A 20,134-nucleotide genomic window follows, 5' to 3' on the forward strand; every position below is an offset into this window, starting at 1 on the left:
TCCGCGAGGCCACCGAGAACGCGCCCCGCCGCCGTCCCCCGTGCGGGCCGGGGAGCTCCAGACCGGTGTCGGTCTAGAGTCGGGGACGGGGGGCAGGGGAGCCGGGGGTGCCTGGAAGCCGGAGCTCCAGGGGCTGGTGTGGCCGCGCGGCAGAACTGAGAGCTTGGGGGGCTGTCACTGAGAACAAGCGAGGCGGGCGCTGCTTCCAACGACACCGCCTTCACGCCTCCGATGACGCTGCAGTCACTCATGCGACGGGGAGGAAACGGGCGTGGGGCGTGCGGGTGGCACATGGGGCGGGGGACCCGGCGGAGTCGCCGGCGGTGTCCGGACACAGCGACGACCCGGCCCGGCTCCGACCCCTTCTTGCGGGGATTTGGCCACATCCGTCACTTGACTCAAGTGTTCAGTGGACAGAGTGACGCCCCCTCCGCAGCGCTGTCGCAGGGCCAGGTGGTACCGGGTTAGGAGACGCGCCTCGACGAGCCAGGACTGTAAGCGTCGCCGTCCGTGCGGGGCTGGCCGGTCAGTGGGAAGGAAGGGCCTGAGCGCGTGCTCCAGCACCGAGGCCAGGGGTTCGGGTCCCCTCACCTACCGGACGCCAAAAAGAAAAAAAAAGCTGCCATGGGAGACGCATATGAAATAAATTAATTATCTCGAATCTGGAGTTACTCTAACCATGATGGAGAGGAGCGTCTGGCCCAACCATGGGGACAAGTTGGGGGCCCCGGTGGCGCGGTTAGGCAGTTCCCGAGCAGTGCCACGTGGACCCCTCCTGCCCCGCGGGGTCCGAGGACCAGGGGACGCGCAGATACGCGGCAGGGCTCTGAGTCCCTTCCCTGAAACGGAACCGGTTTCCTCACCCTCGAGGGGCTCCTCAAGTCGCAGAGCCCTTACCCCCGCCCCAGCCCCTCCACTGACGGTCTTGGAACTTCTTCTGAACAGATGCCCCTCCTGAGCTGCCGGTTCCTCAAGAGTTACCGCGAGCAGCGCCTGGCCCACTTGGTCCTGAGCTTCATCACCATGGGGTATGTCTGGCAGGAGGGGGACACCCAGCCTGAAGAGGTAAGGGGCCATCCTGTCACCCGTCCTGTGACCCGGCAGGCCTTCTGCGCTTGGCATAATGCTCTCTGCCTGCTACTACACTGTTTTCCTGGAAAATGGGTTCTTTCTTGTTCTTTTTGTTGGGTATCGGTTGAGTGAAGGATGAAGGGCCCTTTTAAACGAAGGATTTTTAAAATCCTGACTAGGAAGATATATTTTTTTGAAAAACTGATGGCCATTCCTCCCTTTTATTAGCTTTTGAATCTATTTTCTCTGGCACTCACTTCCAAGAATGTTTGAAGAGCTGCATTGGAACACGGATTCTGAGAACTCATTAAAAAACAAGAAGTACAGCATTTTATACTTGTATATATCAGTTATTTTGGTTGCTTTTCACAGTCACATAAAGTAAATAGGACCACACTATGCCCATTTTACAGACAACCGAGGGGCTTAGAAGTTAAATTCCTTGCTCGAGGTCAAACAGCAAATTAGTGGGAAGACCAGAGCCAGAACCCAGATCTTCTGATGTCAAGAAGGCTTCTTTCCCTGGGGGGACACACTGACACTTACACCAATCTTTATTTTTTTTTTTTAATACTGCTTTCTGTCTAGCCAATTATTAGTCCATCTCTTGATAATTCTTCTAAATCTCTTCTGAATCTTTGTGTAACTCTTTGTAGTTTCAACCTGAACTTCAGGACATAGTGTAATTATTATTTCTTTTCATTTTTTCATAAGTGAATCTTTCCCGGAAATCGGGGAGTAGCCTTGTTGTAGAACCGCACAGTTGAGTGTGCAGCTCCTACCCGTTTCTTTTGCCTGTTTTATCCCACCTCTTCTCTCTCAGGTGGACACGTGCAACTGAACAAGAAGGCAGGTGCAGAGCTGCTTCAGATATTTTGTGTGTTAGTATGTCTCATTTTAAGGGCTAGGTCACTCCATTAAAATGCGGTGCTGATAACACCAATGTCAAGGGTTGGGATCCCCTTACTGGCCAGCTGCCAAAAACAAAAACTGACTAAATAAGGAAATAAGTAAGCAAATAATCCTATGTTTGATGTTGAAACGTTTTAAACCCAGGAACACAACAGAACAACCCAGTGAGTCCCCCTATGCCATCATAAACTGGGTGATGGGAGAGGAAGTCTCCAGCTCCCAGCAGTGCCCAGGTAGCTCCAGGCGAGCACAAGGGCCCCCAGCCTCAGATCGTCTCTGCCTTTGACTGCACTCCTTTCTTGATGTTCAGCTGAGTGAGCACATCCCTTCCCCAGCATCCTCCCCATCCCCTGCCTTCTGAGGACATTTTACCTGAGGTTCGAATTCAAAAGTCTTTAAAGCTCTTTACTGTTTTCTACCTAAGAAACAATTCTGTCCCAAATATGTCTAAAAATCTAGGAGAAAATGAAGGCAGAAGCAGGGCTTCTTTAGTAGGTATTTCTATCTCAAGGGGACATGGAAATGGAGGAAGGCGTGGAGAGCATAAGAATGCTTTCTGAATCTGGACTAATCTAGACTTTTCCACAGATAGAGACCCCCGTGGCTCTGAGGAGCTTTCCTGGACTTGTGGGCTGATAAGGGTCAAGAGAGTGCTCCTCAGATTAAAGGAGATGAATGGGTCTGTCTCGCGGTGGCTGTCTTGTGCTTGTTTGGGGGTTTGACTTGTAAAGGGACCAGCAGAGTCAGCTTCCACACAGGCTGAGGCCTTCTATCCTCCTCATTCCTCTGTAAGGTGCTGTGGTCTCCCTGACTGGCACATAAACACATACACGTATGTATCTACTTCCATACCTATACCTGTACCCATACCTCTATCATCTACATGTACACCTGTACCTCTGTGTGCACTGTGTCTATATCTACTAGTACCTCTGTCACCTACATGTACACCTGTACCTCTGCGTGCACTGTGTCTATATCTACTAGTACCTCTGTCACCTACATGTACACCTGTACCTCTGCGTGCACTGTGTCTATATCTACTAGTACCTCTGTCACCTACACGTACACCTGTACCTCTGCGTGCACTGTGTCTATATCTACTAGTACCTCTATCACCTACACGTACACCTGTACCTCTGCGTGCACTGTGTCTATATCTACTAGTACCTCTATCACCTACACGTACACCTGTACCTCTGTGTGCACTGTGTCTATATCTACTAGTACCTCTATCACCTACACGTACACCTGTACCTCTGTGTGCACTGTGTCTATATCTACTAGTACTTCTATCATATCTACACCTGTACCTGTATCTACATCTATACCTATACCTGTACCCATACCTCTATCATCTACATGTACACCTGTACCTCTGTGTGCACTGTGTCTTTATCTACTAGTACCTCTATCACCTACATGTACACCTGTACCTCTGTGTGCACTGTGTCTATATCTACTAGTACCTCTATCACCTACACGTACACCTGTACCTCTGTGTGCACTGTGTCTATATCTACTAGTACCTCTATCACCTACACGTACACCTGTACCTCTGTGTGCACTGTGTCTATATCTACTAGTACCTCTATCACCTACACGTACACCTGTACCTCTGTGTGCACTGTGTCTATATCTACTAGTACCTCTATCACCTACACGTACACCTGTACCTCTGTGTGCACTGTGTCTATATCTACTAGTACCTCTATCACCTACACGTACACCTGTACCTCTGTGTGCACTGTCTATATCTGCTAGTACCTCTGTCACCTACACGTACACCTGTACCTCTGTGTGCACTGTGTCTATATCTACTAGTACCTCTATCACCTACAAGTACACCTGTACCTCTGTGTGCACTGTGTCTATATCTACTAGTACCTCTATCACCTACATGTACACCTGTACCTCTGTGTGCACTGTGTCTATATCTACTAGTACTTCTATCATATCTACACCTGTACCTGTATCTACATCTATACCTATACCTGTACCCGTACCTCTATCATCTACATGTACACCTGTACCTCTGTGTGCACTGTGTCTATATCTACTAGTACCTCTATCATCTACATGTACACCTGTACCTCTGTGTGCACTGTGTCTATATCTACTAGTACCTCTATCATCTACATGTACACCTGTACCTCTGTGTGCACTGTGTCTATATCTACTAATACCTCTATCACCTACATGTACACCTGTACCTCTGTGTGCACTGTGTCTATATCTACTAGTACCTCTATCACCTACATGTACACCTGTACCTCTATGTGCACTGTGTCTTTATCTACTAGTACCTCTATCGTATCTACACCTGTACCTGTATCTACATCTATACCTACACCTATACGCATATCTCTACCAATATCTATACTTATACAGATATCTATATCTATATATCTTCACCTATCCAAATATCTATATTTATTTACGACGGTACTTCAAAAAGTTCATGGAAAGACTCATATTCTCTTTGAAGTCTATTTTTCCACGAACTTTGTGAAGTGCCCTCGAATGCAGCAGTGTGTCCTCATAAAGGATATCACCACTGGGTCGTTAACAGAAAGGACATGTGTGTGAGGTGAGTGAAAGAGGATCACTCTGGTAAGTCGCGTTTAGACCCATGTCATTCTCTTCCACAGGATTGCTGGAATAAAAGACAATCACGGTTATTTCCTCGGCCGCCTTCTTTCTAGAATATGCTAATTGTCCGGATTTATATTTGAAAGGTTCTGCCGAGAAATCTTGCCCTTCCTTTTGTGGAAGTCTCCAGGAACTTGGGGCTTCCTCCTATCCTGGTCCACTCAGACCTGGTGCTGACAAACTGGACGAAAAAGAATGCAGAAGGGTAAGAGAGGGAGAGAATGCTTTGAGTTTCAACAGAGAAAGGAGCAGTCTTATGGCTTTAACTCCTCCTGCGGGAAAGACCCAGGCTTTTCAGCTACTCAGTGACTGGGGATGTGCACATTTGTTGTCGTCTGCTTTATTGTTGCAAATATAGGGTGAACTTGAACACAAGATCAAAAATCACAGGCCCCAGAAGTTCCTTTTCAATACACACTGGATACATCCACCCAGATTACTTTTTTTTTTTTTTTTTTTTTTTTTGCTTTCCCATCACTTCTGAATTTCTCAGCCTGAACTTCAAGCTCCTGCATAATCAGACGTCACTCATTCTTTCTCACCAAATTGTTTATTCCCTAATATTCCCTTCATTCGAGTCAAGTTAGGACCAGGGGCTTCAGTGAACAGTCATTACACAGTGATCATAAATGAATGCTTATGGATAAATTAAGAGCAGATGCTCTAGATGTGTTGGATTGCGAGCTTGATTAACAATGTCGTCTATTCCACCTCGCTTACGTCATTCTTCTGACAGTTGGGCTGGGAATGGGGCATTTGCCTATAGAAAAAATAGCATGAGATTTTAACAAACGAGGAGTCCAATAAATAGAATGGTGTGGAAGAGGTAAAGTGTCAGTTTCCTTTTGAACTCGTTTTCACGGCCAAATTTATTTCAGGCTGCAGATGGGAGAGAGAGCACTTGCTTTTGTGATTGATTAAAACAGCTGAAGGGAATAGAGGGTGGATGTGAGGAAGGACTTTTTCAGCGCAAGGGTTGTGAGCAGCCACGGGATTGCCAGAGAAGGTGATGGGACTGTAAAGGATGAAACATTTAATATATAGCTTAGCCTTTGGGACTAAGTTATGGGCCCCTTGGAAGAAGTGAGATTGGACCATCTCATCTCTCTGAGGACCCCTGAGCCCTGTGATTTTACGTTTTCTGTAATTATTAATTAGGATCTTTGACCAATTCTGCTTCAGTAATGAAATGAGTGCCCGTTGAAAGCTGCTAAATCTAGCTCAGAATTTGGGTGGGAAAAAACACTAAATATATGTGCATAAGTTATGCTTGTCAAGGCACTGACTACTGAAAAGCTGGGTTTACGATTCAGAGCGAGGGAGAGGAGAAGGGAAACTTGAAGGGAAAACGCTGGGACGGTAAAGTAAAAAATACAACAGCAAGAAGCTAGTTTCCTCCTAAGTGGGGTGCGGGCTCATCCCCGAGATGCAGACCCGGTGCTGGGTCTTGCCAGCTACTCTTCTTGGTAATGAGCTTCTGCGTTCTTTGAAGATGCGCAGCACAGAGCTGAGTGCTGTGGAGAAATGAAGGAATGCAAGTGAAGTGGGTGCGTAACAAGACAGCAGCACATGACGACTGTCCAGGAATGCTGCAGACAACATGTCCTTCGGGGTTTCAGAGAAACCACGTCAACACTGGCTTTAAAATTCAGGAAACAGGTCTGCTTTAGCTCAAGCGGTTACTTCCTCAAGCCAGACTTCAATCTGTCTAAAATTCAGGAAAAAGCTTGGTGAGGAGGCAGAACGTAATCTAAGGCAGGTCCTAAAAGATAAGCAGGACAGCTGTAGTAAAATGTGAGCTTGTGATAATCACTAAAATATGAGAAGTAAAATAATTTATCAGGATGGCCACAGGCCAAACACTCAGGTTCATATGTGCGCTGAGATGGGCTCACTCCCTTTCGTGCAGCGGCCGGTAGGCTAGTCACAACCCGTGACATCCTAAGCACGTGGATGCGCATGTGTCTGCATGTCTGTGACACGTGAGCATGCGTGCTGTGCACCTGTGACCCAAGAAGGTACATCTGGTTTACAAACTTAATTGTTCTTTTATTTTCTTTTTCTCTCTGTGACTGCCAATAACTGAAATTCGACTAGACCCCTGGAAATTGGGTGAGTCTCAGAAATCCTTTTCTCACTTTAGAACCCATGCTAACTTTAAAAGCTTACAATAAGACGAGGAAAGCAAACCAAATTTTATGTATAGTATACCAACTATAGAAAAACGCATGGAAAAAACTATAAGGAAATGTGCCAAAAATTAACAGTCCAAAAGTTAACAGTGGTTGCCTCTGCCTTGTAGCAATTTGGGGATTAATTTTCTTTATTGTATTTTTTGATCTATACCTAATAAAAAAGAGCCATGCAAGGAAAAACAAATAAGACTTCACCTAATCTCTGTCTATAGTCTATTGGGCTGAAAAAGATTTCTCATCTTACTATAACTTCTATAAAAAGCCAAACTGCAGGCAGTGGTTGCTACAGCAACAGAAGAATATGTTTGAAATATCCTGTTATACATGGACTGGAGCTCGTGGGGGTCTGGCCCAGACATCCTGAGGCTCCACTGTCCCTGCAGAGCACAGGTAGCCTCCAGGCCAGTGCTGCCTCTCACACCACTAAACCTTAGCTCAGTGACAGTGTCCAGTGTAAATGCTGTTGATCAAGAGATGGGGGGATGTAATTGCTGGAACACTATTAGTCCTGCCTTATTTTTGGTTTTTGTTTTCGGGAGAGTTTGTTTTTTGTCTTTTTTCATGCTTCAAATGTTAGGAGTAGAAGTGATATATACAGTTACATTTTTAGGTTTTGAAGACCAGACCTACATCTGGAATATGTGAATGCATTTAAATGACAAGTCATTTAATACCTCTGTAACAGTCTTTCAGCTCCCACTCTATTAGTCAACATTTTGTTTAAAAAAGAAAAAAAAAAAGCCACGGATTAGGAGGAACACTGGCCTGAGTTATAAAACTATTCCTGACTTGGTCCTGTGACTGCGACCTTGAGCAAGCTCTTTTGCTCTCTGGGCCATTGTTTCATATCTGTAAGAAGGGAACATGGAATCAGCTGTTCCACATGGCCACTCCAGCTCTGAGACGCTATGGCTTTGGCAGGAATGAAATGACAGGCCACAGAGTCAGCCAGGTGAAAAACCACATACACCTTTGCTGAGAACTGCCCACCACCTTCCAGCTGGCTTTTTCACTGGGGGATGGTCTAGGACCACCAGGGACATTCTGGACTTTGAGAGTCCTCAGGTCAGGTGAACTTGGTCTTGAATGGATGTGTTCTCTTTTCTCCCTCGGTGTTGCTGAAGGTGGAAGCTTACCCTCAGGGCTGTTCCATGGAGAGGAAAAGGTTGCTCACTGGTTCCACGTAGCAGTTATCTAACTCAGTGGGGACCTGTGGGCAGTACCATCTCCAAACCGCTAACTGTGTGATCATCTCCTCCTCAAGGAACCTGGAGACCATCATCTCATTTCCTGGGGGAGAGAGCCTGCGTGGCTTCATACTGGTGACTGCTTTGGTAGAGGCAGCAGCAGTTCCTGGGATTAAGGTACCTGCTCACTTCACAGAACTTTTTTCTTTTAAATGAGAAATCAGTCTGAGCTTTACTTTCCACTCAATGGAGGTGAACACAGGCCCAGAGGAGAGATCTCGGTTCTAGCCCACAGTGGTCAGTGCATTTTATCAACTCCGGTGAAACTTGGAATTGATGGTTTGTCTGTTCAACAAACAGGCATTGTTCTAGGCAATGGGAAATGAAGGCAAACAAGACAGGCATTGACCCAGCCCTGACAGTGGGAGACGCTGGATGAATATAGAGTGACAAGGAAAAAATGCCACGTTTCATGAAAAGACAGCTAGAACCTAATCCAGATTTGAAGGTTCAGGCAAAGCTTCCCCAGGGAAATTACAGCTACATTAAACGCTGAATGATGTGTAAGAGAGAGACAGACAGAGAGAGAGAGAGAGAGAGAGAGAGAGAGAGAGGAGAAACATATTTTTGGCAGAGAAAACTGCTCTGCTGACGGAGGAGAATGGAAAGTACTAGGAGCTGGAAGGCATCCCTGAGATGATCTAGCCCTGGGAGTGGCAAATTTGAATTTTTTAGGGGTCGGACAGGCACCAGAAAGGCCGGATATAACACAAAGGCAGTGAAGGGTGCTGTGATCAGCTAGAGCATTCGTGCCTTCCCTCACCACCTCCCCTGGCAAGCACATGCTGAGTGCCTACCGTGTCCTCAGGAGTGTGACCAGTGCCGGCAAATTATTACAGCACCTTCTTTCCTCTCGAAAGTGAAAGTATATGGTTACTTTAGTTCTCATTCATGCTTCTAGTCTCCTGGAAGGTACAGAATAAAGTGTTGGCCTTCCAAATACAGTTTGAATAAGGTGGAGACACTGCAAGACAAGGACGGCCTCACAGCAGAGCTGGGCCCTCTGTAGAACCTGTCTGATGTTCGGTAAGACAGAGCTTCGGACTGAGGATGACTTAGCTGGGGGTGCAGAAGTAGAAATGATCATGATGTCCAATAAATCCAGAAAAAAAGAAACAAAATAATAGAGGTCAGGCCCTTGAGAGGTCCAAGAGGTAGCAGCAAGTGGAAAGATCCCGAGAAGCCTAACCAGGGTTCTGTCTGGGAGGCGCTCAGAGGGTCTCTGGCCCTCAGCAGACCCCACCGTAGGTCTAGCTTAGGAGCGTTCCCAGGGAGCTTTGAAACAGTCCAGCACTCAGAGGGGTGCCCCGACTGGGTTCCCACAGCTGTGAGGCTTGCTCCCCTCAGTGGACATGAAGGGAATGCTCCTGAACTGAGAAAGAACTCTCATCCCCAGGCACTTGCTCAGGCAGTGAATGCCATCTTGCAGACCAGCCAGGACACCCTGCTGCAGGCCCTGCAGCAGCTGAGACTCTCCATTGAGGACATCACCAGGACCTTAGGACAAATGCACGGTAAGAGGCTCCGGATGCTCCCAAAGGACCCGCGGAGGTCCAGGGCTCTGCTTGGGGAAAGGGCCCACAAAGTCGGGCACATCCTAAATGGCTGATGATATATTTTTCCACCAGATGGTGCTGGTGTATTACCTTTGTTTTTAGGGGGAAAATCTTCTGTTTATACTGTCAGAGATTAATTTCTCAGTTTGTAGAGATAGTTTTGCAGTTTTGTCCTTCTTTATATTGTCTTGTGATTAGGATAGTTTTCTGTCTTCAGTAGCCAGGTATTTCTTATGGCGTGTTGAGGTCTTGCCTGAAGTTTGGAAGGAGGGGATGGGTTCATGTGGGCTCCATGCAGCGATGTAGGCTACCCCATGGTGGAACTGTGAGGTGGAGTTCCTCTTCTCGCTCTCAGATGCCGACTTATTCTGTTCTCTCGGTTGGTTCCTGAGATGACTGACCTTGCTCCTTTGCTGGGGCTAGTGCAGGCACAAACCATCATAGGTGTGTCCAGTTACGGGGCCCACACTTCCTGGATCAGTGACACACTTTTATGGTTACTACATTCAGTCTACCATGTCTGGGAGGCTCTTCAACTTCCTTTATCAGAGGAATCTAAAAAATGTGATGACATGTGTTTAAAGAAAGGGTGGGAGAGGGACGTGACCCACTAACAAGAGGAAAGCAGAGTTTAAGTATCTGTTTCTCGGAATCCTGCTTCACTGAAAGAAAGAGAGATTCTGGAAAAAGAGTGTTTACAGGAAACTGGACAGGAGGGAGGGAAAAGGAAACTAGGCGGTGTCGAACTTCAATGCCTTGTATCAAAAGAGTAAAATCACTTGTCATTCCAGACTCTCTGCACTAGTAGAAATCCACCTGCAATCACAGGATTATGGGTAATTTTCATTCTATAACTTTCCTGGGTTACATTTTATATTTGCACTGTTTCCGTTTTCTGGAATTTTGCCTTTGAGGCCCTTGTGATCGCATCAATAGGTCTCTTGCCAAACAGGAGTATTTTGAGTATTTTGGCTTTGCCAAGCTAAAGTGAGATGAGATGTATTTTAGCTTTGCCAAGACACCTGAGTTCATGACTAAGGATATCAAGACGACTGGAGAAACAGCACGAGTGTCTTCAGATCACACAGAGGAGCACGAGGGGGCAGTTTGGAAGGTTGTGAGATGCTGCACCGTGTCGCAGTGCGTGTTGCAGTGAGATGGCTCACCAGGTTTCCCAGGGCTGATCTTCAGGGTCACCTCTGAAGCCCAGCATGGCCCCTCTGCTGCCCTGAGCATCCTCTTCAGGAGCTGATGGTCTGGGGAGGTCCTAGCACCACCTCCCTTCATTCCCAAAGGGCAGATTTTCCCACACTGACATATTTGTTTTGAGAGTTGTACTACTAGTCATGAGTTCTGAGTTGAGCATTTTTTCATGTATCTGTTGGCCATTTGTGTATCTTCCTTTGAGAAATGTCTACTGGCTCTTTTGCCCATTTTTCAGTGGTGTTACTTTATTTTACTGCTGAGTTGTTTGAGTTCTTTGTGTATTCTGGATATGAATCCCTTGTTGGATGCATAGTTTGCAAATATTTTCTTCCATGCTGTACGTTGTCTTTTTGCTCTGTTGATTGTTTCCTATGCTGTACAGAATACTTTTGTTTATTTTTTCCTTTGTTGCCTGTGCTTTTGGGCCTTATTCATAAAGTATTTGCCCAGTTCTACATCCTGAAGTGTTTCCCTAATGTTTTCTTTTAGGAGATTTATAGTTTCCAGTCTTATATCCAGTCTTTGATCCATTTTGAGTTGATTTTGATAGGCAGTGAGAAGTATGGATCTAGTTTCACTCTTCTACGTATGGATGCCCAGTTTTCCCAGCACCATTTATTGAAGAGGCCGTCTTTTCTCAATGTATGTTCTTGTCGCCTTCATCAAAGATCAGTTGGCTGTAAGTCTGTGGATTGATTTCTGGGTTCTCTATTGTGTTCCATTGGTCTGAGTGTCTGTTTTTATAAAAGAACCATCCTGTTTTTGGTTATTATAGCTTTGTACTATAGTTTGAAGTCAGGTAATTTTGTGCCTCCAGCTTTATTTCCTTTTTTGTTTTTTGTTTTTTGGGTTTTTTTGCTCAGGATTGCTTTGGCTATTCAAGGTCTTTCGTTTTTCCATATAAATGTTAGGATTGTTTTTTCTGTTTGTGTGAAGAATGTCATTGGTGTTGTAGACAGGGATTGCATCGAACCTGCAGATCACGTTGGGTAGTATGATCCAACTCTCCTCTTAAACTGGTGGTTTACACAGAGCTCAACCAGGTCTGAGCTTTGTGATCCAATAGAAGGCTAAACCATTTTCAGATTTTCAGGCATTTGGATTATTGACAGACATGTTTTTTCCAGGTTTCTTTTTTTTTTTTTTTTGGCAGTTGATTGCTACAGGAATCCAAACCTTGACCTTGATGTTACAACACTGTGTTCTAACCAGCTGAGCTCACTAGCCAGCCCTGGCAAGTTTCTTGGTGGCTCCTGTTCTCTAATAATTAATTTTCTTTTTGGAAAAGCTGGAGGATATTTTCTCTCCAAAAAGCCATGGAAATTTTTGCCTTTACTTCCTTCTGAATCCACAGAGTTTCCAGCTTCTGCTTGACTGAATGGCAGCTATAAGAATTTTTCTTTTAATTGTAAAGAGGAGTCACAATGTCTTCTTCTAATGATTGGTACATGTGTTTGAATCAGGTTTCTTAATGAGCAAGTTGGGGCTAAACTGCAGTCCGAGTTTCTGCTGCTGTTCTTTTCTGATTATTTCACTTAGTTTTGTTAAAGGAATTTTTCATCTTAACTTGTGAACTTATTTTGTCTAAACTCAATTGGAAAATAATTAACACTGGAATTCTTCTCTGTGAAATTCCACATGATAATAAAATCATGACAATATTTCTAAAGTTTATCTTCAGTCGTGGATTAGTTATACATAGCAATCTGAATATATTCAAGCCATTTGAGCTACTATTGCTTAACTTAAATGAAATTTTATCGTGTCTATATGTCAAATATGGAATCATATACACACATGCCCACAAAAACCAGCTCAAAACATTGAAGATTTTTGTAAATCTTTACAGAATATTTCTTAGGGATATAAGAACTTCAACTATTTATCATTCATCAATGATAAACTCTAAAATTTATTATGGTTTCACATGGCTACAGTTCACTTTGACTTACACACATGTTCATAAACTTTGCTCTTCACTCTTTTATACACATTTCTTTTGCCTGGAGTGCATCCTTTTAGATTCCTTCTAGTGAGTGTCTGCTGGTGGCAAACTCTCCTAACTAAGGATTGCCCTATTTCACTCCAATTCCTGAAGGGTGTTTTTCTTTTTTTTTGACCAGTAAGGGGATCACAACCCTTGGCTTGGTGTGGTCCGCACCATGCTCAGCCAGTGAGCTCACCAGCCATCCCTATATAGGATCCAAACCTGCGGCCTTGGTGCTACCAGCGCTGCACTCTCCCAAGTGAGCTACGGGGCCGGCCCTGAAGGGTGTTTTTCTGGCACCTATATTCTTTTAGATGTTGAATGAATCAGTACAATGTCTTCTGGTTTCCATTGTCACTGTTGACACATTGGTTGTCAGTTTATCTTTTACCCCTGACTGCTTGTAGGAGTTTCTCTGTATCTGTCAACCTTGTGTGTTGTTCCGTTTATTATACTTAGGCTTCGTGATGCCCAAGTCTTCACGAATTGCCTATTTCTCATTCTTTTCTCCTCTGCCACTGGAACTTTGAGAAAGTCAGACCTTCCTGCCCTATCTGCCATTCTCTTAGTCTTGCTGTATTTTCTGTCTCTTTGTCTCTCTGTGCTGCATTCTAGATTAATTCTTCTGATCTAATTCATTAATTTTCTCTTCATCTGCTTCCAATCTGCTGCTGAATACATACATTGAGTAGATTATTTTATTTTTCATTGCCAAAATTTTATTTGATTATTTTCTAGTTTTTTAGGTCATTTTATTATTTTGTAATTTTCTGTTTTCTATAGATATTTTCAAGCTTGCTATTAGTTTTCTTAAGCATAGTAAGTATGGTTGTTTAGTAATCTGTACCTCATAATTCTGGTACCAGTTCCATGTCTGTAAAAGAGGAAGTTCTCTACTTGGTTTTCTCAGAACAGTGTTGAGAGTCAGCCCCCAGAATATATTCCCTACTTGTTTGCTTGAAATTGTCCCAGATGAATCAGCTGGTGATCGAATCAGAAGACTGGGTTCTAGCTCTGACTCCATGAATGGCCACATAACCATACTAACCTGGGCCCTAGACTCTCTTCTTTCTTTTTCTTGAATTAGTGGATCTGTCCCAAACTCTCTATTCTTTCTCACTGTTTGTCTTTTCCCTGGGCCTATAGCATTGTAGTCCTCCGCACTTTCAAGCAGTACGAGCCCCTCACATTGCCTCTCTTCTGCAGGAGCCCTGTGCTTTCCTGACCCTTTGCCTTCCCACAGACTGTTAGACCCAGCTGTTCAAGTTCCATTTTTAAAAATCTCTGTTGGGAATTTTGCTCAAATTTCACTGAATACGTATATTAATTTGGAGGAAATGACATACTTTTGATGTTATAGTCAGTCTTTCTGTCTTGTGAACAAGGTGGATAGAGAGGCAGAGAATAGCATAAAATATTAAATAAGGTTCTTAAATGAACTATCCCAAAGCACATGTTCCTACTGCTGGACATTCTTCTTGTTCCACGGTCTGAAATATACCCAGACAGAGAGCTCTTCTCTTTGACACATTTCTTCTTTTAGATATTGATACTGAATTTTCTTGTCCATGAACATGGTATATAAGTGTATATCTTTTCATTTACTACTTTTTATTTAATTTCTTTTAAGGTAAGCAGCTTGCCCCTCTTCTGATTTATTTATAATTACTTGGTATTTTGTTTCTATTGAATATGGTATTTTTTAATTGAATTACCTCCTAACTATTCATTGTTGGTTTGTAGAATAAAACTGATATTTGAATATTAGCCTTGAGTCTAGCCCCTTGGTAAATACTATTATTGATTCGAATAATTCTCTGTAGATTATCTGGGTTTTCTATGTATAAATAGTATTATTCGAGAAGAGTGTTTTCTTCCCTCATTTATAATACTCATAACTTTTATTTAGTTTTATTATTTATCTCTTATTCTTCTGGATAGGACCTCTAACACGGTATTGAGTAGAAGAGCTGATCCTTGTTTAGTTCCACATTTTAAAAGAATGGTTTTTAATATTTTGCCATTAAGTATAATATGTACTATGGGCTTTCTGTGGATTCTTTGTGTCAGTTCAAGTATGTTCCCTCTTATTTCTAATTAAGTGAAGTTTTTTTTTGTTTGTTTGTTTTAATCAAAGTGGATTTTTTTTTACATCTATTGAAGTTATTTTACATCAAAAATATTTTACATCCATTAAAATGAGCATTTGACTTTTTGTACTTTAATATGTTAAGTTGGGTAAAATACTAAAGTATTGCCAGTCATTACCACTTCAGCCAAAAGCTACATACAAAAGCTTATTTTTGGCTGAAGTGGTAATGACTGGCAATACTTTAATATTTAATAAAATATTTAATATTTTACCTAACTTAACATATTAAAGTACTGAGCAGTTCAGCATACTTTTAACATACTTCTAACATACTTTTAGCATACTTTTAACATATTAAAGTACTCAGCAGTTTCAGCAGGAGCCAAGGACCAAATGGGAAAGTCCAAGAAGTAGGGCCCAGAGAAAAGTCCATTACATGGAGCATTGTCACATATGAGCAGAGAGTACATGATGCTCCCAAGGAGCACTGGACAGCAGGAGGCTGAAGGAAGACAGGAGTCACCTGGGCCCACGGGCCGCAGAGACCACATGTGGTGTGGAAAAGGGAAGTGGGTGGGATGGGGATGTTAACGCACAGTCCTCATCAAAGGGATATTTTGTTTTCTCTCAGAAGCAAAGAGACACAGACAGGGATCTGGGAAGGATGAACATACACCAGGTCACAGAATTTAGAGGGACCCCATTACATGAAGGAGAGAGAATAACCTCCAAAAGTTAATAAACAGAAATTTAGTACAAATAAGAGAAAATGCTTCCTTATATGTAAGTTAATAAATGGGTAGAATCAATTATCCCCGAGCATGGGCATAGATTCAAAAGCAGCTGCCCGTGTTAATGAGGGCAGCGGAATGTGGAGCTGTCAATTTGGTTGGGCAGTTTCTGGGCAAGAGGGCTCCACTCCTGTGTTCTGTGTTACCTACTCAGACCCTCACTTGTGAATTGACGAATTTACTCTTTTTCTCTTGTGGAAGACTTGAGAGAGGTGGTTTTCTCTGCTTTTCTTTTCTTCACTTCCCACATTTGTTCAAATATCGTCGGTTTAAAATATTAAATTTTTAAAGAAGGCCTTGTCTTTTTTGTTGCTGTTTTCTGTACTAAGTACAGGAAATGGAAGTACACAGATAGAAAGGGAGGCATATGGAATAGTTTACAAGCTCTGCAGGCGCTGTGAGGGGGCCACAGAAGAGAACATTCCAGCTCCTCTGCTGCTCCTTTCATTCCATGTCTCTGTGCAGATCAGATGGAAGAGGCAGCCCCAGGAGGGCGGTGGGGCCCATGCACGTGAAACCAATTGCTTTTTTTGCCTGTAGTAAAGTTCACATTTTGATTGCTTCTCCAGATTATGTAGATCCAGACATATTTTATGCAGTCATCCGTATCTTTCTGTCAGGGTAAGTATGGTTCAATTGTTTTCTGCATGAGGTCTCTGTAGCGTTTTCCAGATTTATGAGGGGAGAAGCTTCCTAGAGTAAGAAACAGACCAGGTGACCCTCGCTAGCAAAGTAACCACCTGGATCCACTGTTGGGTCAAAGAAGTAGGACACCATCTGCATGACAAATGACATTGAGGGCTGCATATTAAGTTCACAGTGATTGTCCTTAGGCCATTGAGATCCCTTTGTACTCACTTTTCTTAGAATCCCACCTTGATGACAGAAAAAAAGAAAATGAAAAAGCCCAGGATGCTACCCATACAGCTCTATCTCTTACATTCATTCTTTCCCCTTGTTATCAAGGCAGGTGCAGGGGTAGACTATAGCATAAAAGACTTCTTCTAACATTCCTGGAAGAGCTGCCTGCTGTGGTTTGAATGTATGTGGCCCTCCAGAATTCTTATGAGGAAACCTAATCACCAACACAATGGTATTAGTAGTTGAGGCCTCACCCTCTTAGATGGGATTGATGCCCTTATGAAAGGGTTGGAGGGAAGTATCCAGGCCCTTTTCCCCCTGTTGCCCTCTGTCCCTCCTGTCATTGAGGAGAGAGCATTCAAGGTGCTGTTTTAGAAGCAGAGACAGGACCCTCACCAGAAACTGAACCTGCCAGTACTTTGATCTTTGACTTCCCAGCCTCCAGAAGTAGGATAGACACAGCTCTGTCATTTATAAATTACCTTGTCTAATATATTTTGTTATAGCAGCAGGAACAGACTGAAGCACTGCCCCAAACCATGTTTTTCATGCTCCTGGGTGCTCTTCTTCTGTCACATGCTTAGAATTTCCCCAGGCAGAGAATTCTACCCTTAGATACACTTATTCCCTTAAACACATTAGTCATTTCTACCTCGACATGTTTTAATCACATTAACTGAGGGAAGTTAAGGCTTTTGTTTTGTTTTGTTTTGTAGTTTTTAAATGATGAAAAGTGAAAGGTGGAGGCAGTAGATGGATGAGGTAAAAAATGTGAAATAGATATTTTCTAGTGTGCCATCTCATTAACTAGGAGACATCTGAAGTGCTATCAATAGAAAGAATTGTAAGCTGTGCCTGGATATAGCAAGAGACACTCCAAATGCTAAAACACATTACCGATTACTCCAATGCTGCAAGAATGGAGTGGCAGCACGTGCTAAGCATTTTCTCCAGATTGGGTAGTTCTGGAGTGTGACACACTTTAAGAGGAATCCAGCCTGGGTGGAGAATCCTCATTGCAGGAGATCGACAGTAGGAAAAGAGTTTCCAGAGAGTAACTTGGGAATAATGAGCACAAGGTTTATGCAAAAAAAAAAAAATAATAATAATAAAATACGGAAGGGTGTGGAGGAAGGGTGTGGAAATGGAGTTGAGAGTGTGTCTCAGAATTTAGGCTTTCCCTGTATACCGTTGTTAGAATTAGGCAAGAGAAAAAAGAGCCAGTTTTTTAAAGTTCATGCTACCACATTGCAAGCTGATGCTAGATACAGAAACAGACTGGGACACTGTAGAGAGTTCCAACCCGGAAGAAGTTCCTCACCAGATGTGTTCTCTGGACTTTGGACTTCCGAGCCTCCAAAACTGTAAGAAATAAATTTCATTTTCTTATGAATTACCCAGTTTCAGGTATTCTGGTATAAGCAATGCAAGAGACTAATACAGTCCTGCATTGCTAAAACGTAAGCTCCACAAAGATGAAGTTGTTTTTTTTTACTCTTCCTAGCACCTGGAACTGGGCCTAGCAGGTGGTGAGCACTCACTAAATATGTAATAAATGAGTAAATTAAAAAATAGAATTCTGTAAGTATGGATTATATGTCCAGAATATGTGTAGGCCCAATGTATTTCTTGAAAGGACCTGGCCAGCTTAAAGAGCCATCGGATGTCTCAAACGGCCAAGAGACAGATGTCAATCCATCTCCTTTTAGTGCCACAGCCTGTAGAGGATATGTTGAAGCCACACTGAAGGTGATGAAGAAAAGTCAGCATGAAAGTCCACAAAAATAAAAGAAGCGCATCTACTTTCAAAACCCATGTTCTCCAGCTGTGATGAGATTAGGCTGAGGAAGGGAAATTGGTTTTCTCTGAGCAGCCGAGGATTGCTCCCATGAGCTCTCAAGTCCAAGCTGCTGTTTGTGAAGGAAAGAAGCTATTTCTGTTTCAGATCTCTGTAGGCAAGTTTATTTTTAGCCTTTCTTGTAGTGTATTTCTAGCAACCCCAAGAAAAGGGGAAGTTTAAATAGAAAAAAATTGGAATGACTTTTTTTCACAGGGGCTGTTTCCTGAGAAGTGTAATGTTAGTGGGAGCTAGAGGGAATATGTTTCTTCTACAGATAAACTCCCTCAGCTCTCCCAAAGAAAAACATTTTCTGAAAAGTAAAAAAAATAAAAATAAACCAACATGGAGCAGATCAAGAACAAAAGAGCAAATTTACATTTTTCAAGGCTACTCTATTGGAAATTCTCAGTAATCCAGATGTTTGGGCCATCCATACGTAATTCCAATGAATTTAGGATTTAGTGCTGTCCCTTAACTACATGGGGGAGGTTCTTACGTAGATCACAGATAAAATGTTTCACTGACCCTTTGTTGCCCATCTAATCATGAAGATTTCAGAATACATAGTGCCAAGAAGAACCTGGACAAAAGTGCCTGTGTGTGCTGGGCTCATTTGTCACCAGTAGCAGCCACATCTTCAGTATATCTTCCTATAAAATGTTGTTCAGCAACATTATTGCACCGTTGTCCTGATATCTGACAGGTCACAAAACCTCTCTGGAGCCCATCTAATTCTTCCAACAGCAGTAGTAAGCAGCTACAATTTGGGGAAACCAAGGCTCAGAATGGTTTATACAAAGTTTCAAAATGATGAAAGGGGAGCAGGGATTCCAACTCACTGTAAATAATGTGACCAAATGGCTAATATTTATTGAATGCTTAATATGTTCTGGGCACTGGGTAGGTATTATTTCAGTTAGTTCTCACAGTAACCCAATAAGGTAGATACTGGTATTACGCAGATGAGAAAACTGAGGCTCACTGAGGTTAGTTAACTACGCCAAGGTCACGATTAATAGCAAAGCTAAGATTAAATTCCATGTCTGCTGCAATAAGAGCCCTTGCTTCCAACAGCTGCAGCCGTGCAGTCTTACACCAGGACCTTTTCATGGCTCTTCCCACGCACCCCTGCCCTGCTGTCTGTGCTTCGTCTCTCTCCGGGACCCATCTGCTGTTCACCCAGTGAAAACCAGAGACCAGCCAACACAAACAGCCCCCGAAGAAAACAGCCTCACTCCTTGTGGCATTTCCAGCCTCGGGGCAATATTTGAAAGAGGTCACAAAGATCAAGCAGGATGGTGTGCCTGTGGCTTGTGCATGTGTTTGTGGTGTGTGTGTCTGAGCAAAATGACTTTTGGAATTATAGGAAGAAGCTGGGACATCAGTGCGAATCTCTTATTTAAACTGTCGTAACGGGGAAGGCAGCTTGTTCCTGGCCATAGAAGGAAATGACTACTTTCCTTAGTAGAAATAGAAATCCATGTATGGGGTTGTTGGGAAAATCAAAACAGAGAATTACAGGTTTCTGATTCAAGTTCTGGCTCCATCATTCCTAAACTATGTGACACTGGAAACGTCACTGCTCTGAGCCTTTGTTTCCTTATCTGTAAAAGACATAAAAAATACCAGCCCTGATCTACTCACAGGAGGTCACGTGGGAAATGACCATGGAGATGCTTCACGAACTGTAAAGCCTGCAGCTGCACATGGAGTGTGCTCCTGTT

General features: G+C 43.4%; 1 protein-coding gene across 1 annotated transcript in view; it reads left to right on the forward strand.

The window, feature by feature from the left end:
- The window catches only part of IDO2 (indoleamine 2,3-dioxygenase 2), a 39,004-nt gene that overhangs the window by 16,056 nt on the left and 2,814 nt on the right, over nt 1-20,134 (forward strand). Inside the window, exons 3-8 of the mRNA XM_063080158.1 lie at nt 946-1,065; nt 4,722-4,840; nt 6,733-6,747; nt 8,095-8,194; nt 9,474-9,591; nt 16,279-16,330. Of these exons, the coding sequence (XP_062936228.1) occupies nt 946-1,065; nt 4,722-4,840; nt 6,733-6,747; nt 8,095-8,194; nt 9,474-9,591; nt 16,279-16,330 (524 nt within the window). The remainder of the gene's footprint in view (nt 1-945; nt 1,066-4,721; nt 4,841-6,732; nt 6,748-8,094; nt 8,195-9,473; nt 9,592-16,278; nt 16,331-20,134) is intronic.

This window comes from Cynocephalus volans, chromosome 15 (assembly GCF_027409185.1).
Source record: "Cynocephalus volans isolate mCynVol1 chromosome 15, mCynVol1.pri, whole genome shotgun sequence".
In the NCBI taxonomy this organism is placed as follows: Eukaryota; Metazoa; Chordata; class Mammalia; order Dermoptera; family Cynocephalidae; genus Cynocephalus; species Cynocephalus volans.